Source organism: Bufo bufo, chromosome 7, assembly GCF_905171765.1.
Source record: "Bufo bufo chromosome 7, aBufBuf1.1, whole genome shotgun sequence".
NCBI lineage: Eukaryota > Metazoa > Chordata > Amphibia > Anura > Bufonidae > Bufo > Bufo bufo.
The window spans coordinates 30,470,926-30,474,213 of NC_053395.1; the positions used below are offsets into that span (position 1 = coordinate 30,470,926).

Sequence of the window (3,288 nt, forward strand, 5' to 3'; positions counted from 1 at the left end):
ACGACTTCCGGTTGGTAATGGTCCAATGAAATCGATTTGTATCGCGGACCACGGACCATCCGCAGGTGGAACCCGTTGTAACACTGGTTTCAGGGCGGATTCCCTTGGGTTGACTTGTGCACACACCAGGCACTGTTGGGTAACCTCCTCTACTGAATGGGACATCCCTGGCCAGTATAATTTGTCTCTCAGGAGAGGCAAGAGTTTATTCCGGCCAAGGTGTCCAAACAGTTGGTCTTTCAATCGCGTCAGTTCTGCTTGCAGATGTTGCGGGACCACCGGAAGAGGAAGTTGCTGAGTACCGGTATCGTAACACAAGATCCCTTGTTGTACAGACCAGGGGTGTTGAGGTGATTTGATGTGTGTCATTAGAAGAGGATCCTAAGATTGTTCCTCTTCAAATGACACCGGGCCGTCACTCAGATGGGTACGTGCTGCAATCCGGTGAGTTGGTAGTGGCCCCATGCCCGGTTCCCGGAGGGTACCAGACACTGCCGCTAGTTTAGCCAACTCGTCTGCCTTGTTGTTTCCCATTATCAAAGGTTCATCGCCTTTTTGATGTGCCGGGATTTTGATAATGGCTGCTTCCGTCATATGTGCCATGCCCCACTCCCACAGCTCTTTCAGGACCGACACATGAGCCAGAGGTTTGTTTTGGCTGTCTACAAAGCCTCTCTTCTTCCATATGTCAAGATGCAGGGTGAGGGAGCGAACTACATACGAGCTGTCGCTGTATATAGTTCGTTTCCCTGGGGGCTGAAGAAGCAGAGCTTCTTTGACCGCCTCTAGCTCTGCACGCTGTGCTGACATGTGACCCGGTAGCCTGACAAGACTCTGGGTACCAGTGGTCTCATCCAGTACAGCAAAACCCGTGACATATTCTCCTTCCAAATAGAATCGAGAGCCATCAACAAAGATGACTCTGTCATCTGGACATCTGTCGGTTCTGAACATCTGTGGAGAGTCGTCCAGTTCGGGTTGGCCACAGTCATGTTCGGTTCCAGTCAGGTTTAGCAACTGAGACAGAACATACTTGGCCTTATGGTCCACCTGCAGATTCCGGCCACTGAGATCCATGATCCATCTCCCGAATCTCTGTTGGGAGACTCCAGGGAGAGTATCACGGAGCAAGAGGGCTAAAGGAGAATGTGGAGTCTGCAAGGTGAGGGGTCGGAAGCCTACAATATGCTCGGTAGTCTTGACGGCATAGTGTATGGCTGCCAATTGTTTGGCACATTCATCGAACCCTCGTTCGACGGGTGAAAGTAGCCTGGAGAAATATCCCAGCGGTCGGGCCTCATACCCTACTTTCTGAAGAAGGACCGCTGCGATAGACTCCATCCCTGCATGCGCCTGTATGGCCATTTCCCCATCTGGATGTGGAGTAGCCAACACAGGTGCAGAGGATAGGTCCCTTTTCAAAATTGAAAAGGCCTCTTCCTGTGTCTCGGACCAGCCTTTGATTGAGGGTTCTTCCCCTCTAAGGAGCTCATAGAGAGGTTTTGCTTTGGCAGCAAAGTCCTCTATGAATTCCCTCATAAAGTTGGCCACCCCCAGGAATTTTCTCAAATCCTGAAGAGAGCCGGGTCTGGGTAACTTCACCATGGCTTCCACACGGGCAGTCATGATTCCTTTGGTTCCAAAGGAAATTTGGACCCCAAGGAAGGTTACCTCCGCTTTGGCCAAATTTGCCTTATGGGGACTCAGCTTGAGTCCTGACTTTGTCAGGAGTCCCAGCAGCTCTTTCAACAGAACCAAATGTTCCTCTATGGTTTCTGTATGCAAGAGCAGGTCATCCACGTATTGTAGAAGGCATTCCGGTCGTGAGAACACACTCAGTACGGCCGCCAATGCCTGATGAAAATACGTGGGGCTGCTGTGTAACCCCTGAGGCAGTACAGCAAACATGTACTGCTTGTCCCCCACCGTAAAGGCAAATTTGTACCGGCATGACTCCGTGAGTTCGATGGAGAAGAACCCGTTAGCAACATCTAGAGTCGAGAATACGCGGCTTTTGCCGCTTATTCTGGCCATGATGTCGAAGTCTGGGCCACCACTGGAGCTGACATTGGGGTGTATTTATTGAGGATCCGGAGGTCTATGGTGAGCCTCCATGCACTAGTGTCCTTTTTCTTGACTGGCCAGAGGGCATTGTTGCATTTTGAATTACCCTCAATAACCACACCCCTAGTCTTCAACTCCTGGACCGTGTCCATAATTGAATGGGTGGCTTCTGGTGGAAATCGGTATTGGCGTTGAGGTGGAGGGTCAGAACCCTGAATGTCCACCTGAACTCCAATCAGTCTGCCACAGTCATTTTTGCTCTGGGCCCACAGTTCGGGATGCTCGTACACAATAGGCTCCAGGTCTAGGTTATGTGAGACCTCAGGCCACTTGTGTTCGAGCATGTCAGTAGAATTTTCTACTGCTTGCAAAGGTGGTCCCAGACAATGGCGTTGGATAACAAACACCTTAGCTCGTCTGGGACCCTTCCACACAATGCAATTTGCCAGATCCAGGATCCACCCATTTTGTGTCATTACATCGGTTCCGATAATGTTGTCAGAACCGGGGTAATACCACATGGGGATCCTAAGGGTCATGTAACTGGTGATCTGGACGATTACTTCCTCTATTCTGTGGGCCTTCACTCCCCCTTGTTGGTGATCAAATCCGATCACCACACACTGAGGGCTGTTGGGATGTAAATCATGTTTGACATTGGTAATGGAGATTTCCGCACCAGTGTCAAGCATGATTTCAGTGTCCTGATTCTTTATTTTGGCTTTTATGTGGGGTCTCCCTGAAGAATCCAGTATGATAGGACATACTGGCGCCAGATCTTTAGGGATCCCTGATCTTCAGTCAATTTCCACCAGACTCCCCGTAGGTACCTGTGAGGTACATACTGCCACTTGTGGGTTCTTGCTATGGAACCTTGGTGTGGATTCCGGGGATTCCACACCCGTTACCGAACGCGCTGGAACGTTCGCCACAGACACACGTTTTGGTGTCTGGACCTGTGAATGTCCCAGATTTCTCTCAACATATTCCCCCACTGATTTGGCATAATTAGGTTTCATCTTGAAACCGTTATTATTGCCTGTTCTCTCAGAATTAGTCCGGTTATTACGTGACCATTGTGGACAATTCCTCTTTATGTGCCCATATTGCAAACATAGGAAGCATCGAATGCCTCCCATCCTTTCCAATGGCGGGGCTGTGGGGCGAATAGCCGAGTTACCTTTTGTGTGCTGTACCCGTTCATCCTGAGATGAATCGTGTACC

The 3,288-nt window shown here is 50.0% G+C and overlaps 1 protein-coding gene across 1 annotated transcript; it reads right to left on the reverse strand.

Moving 5' to 3' along the window:
- Positions 1 to 381: 381 nt before the first annotated feature.
- LOC121008728 (ribonuclease H-like) lies at positions 382 to 954 on the reverse strand. Its single transcript, XM_040441422.1, has one exon. It carries the CDS (start codon positions 952 to 954, stop codon positions 382 to 384), a length of 573 nt encoding a protein of 190 aa, XP_040297356.1.
- Positions 955 to 3,288: the final 2,334 nt, after the last annotated feature.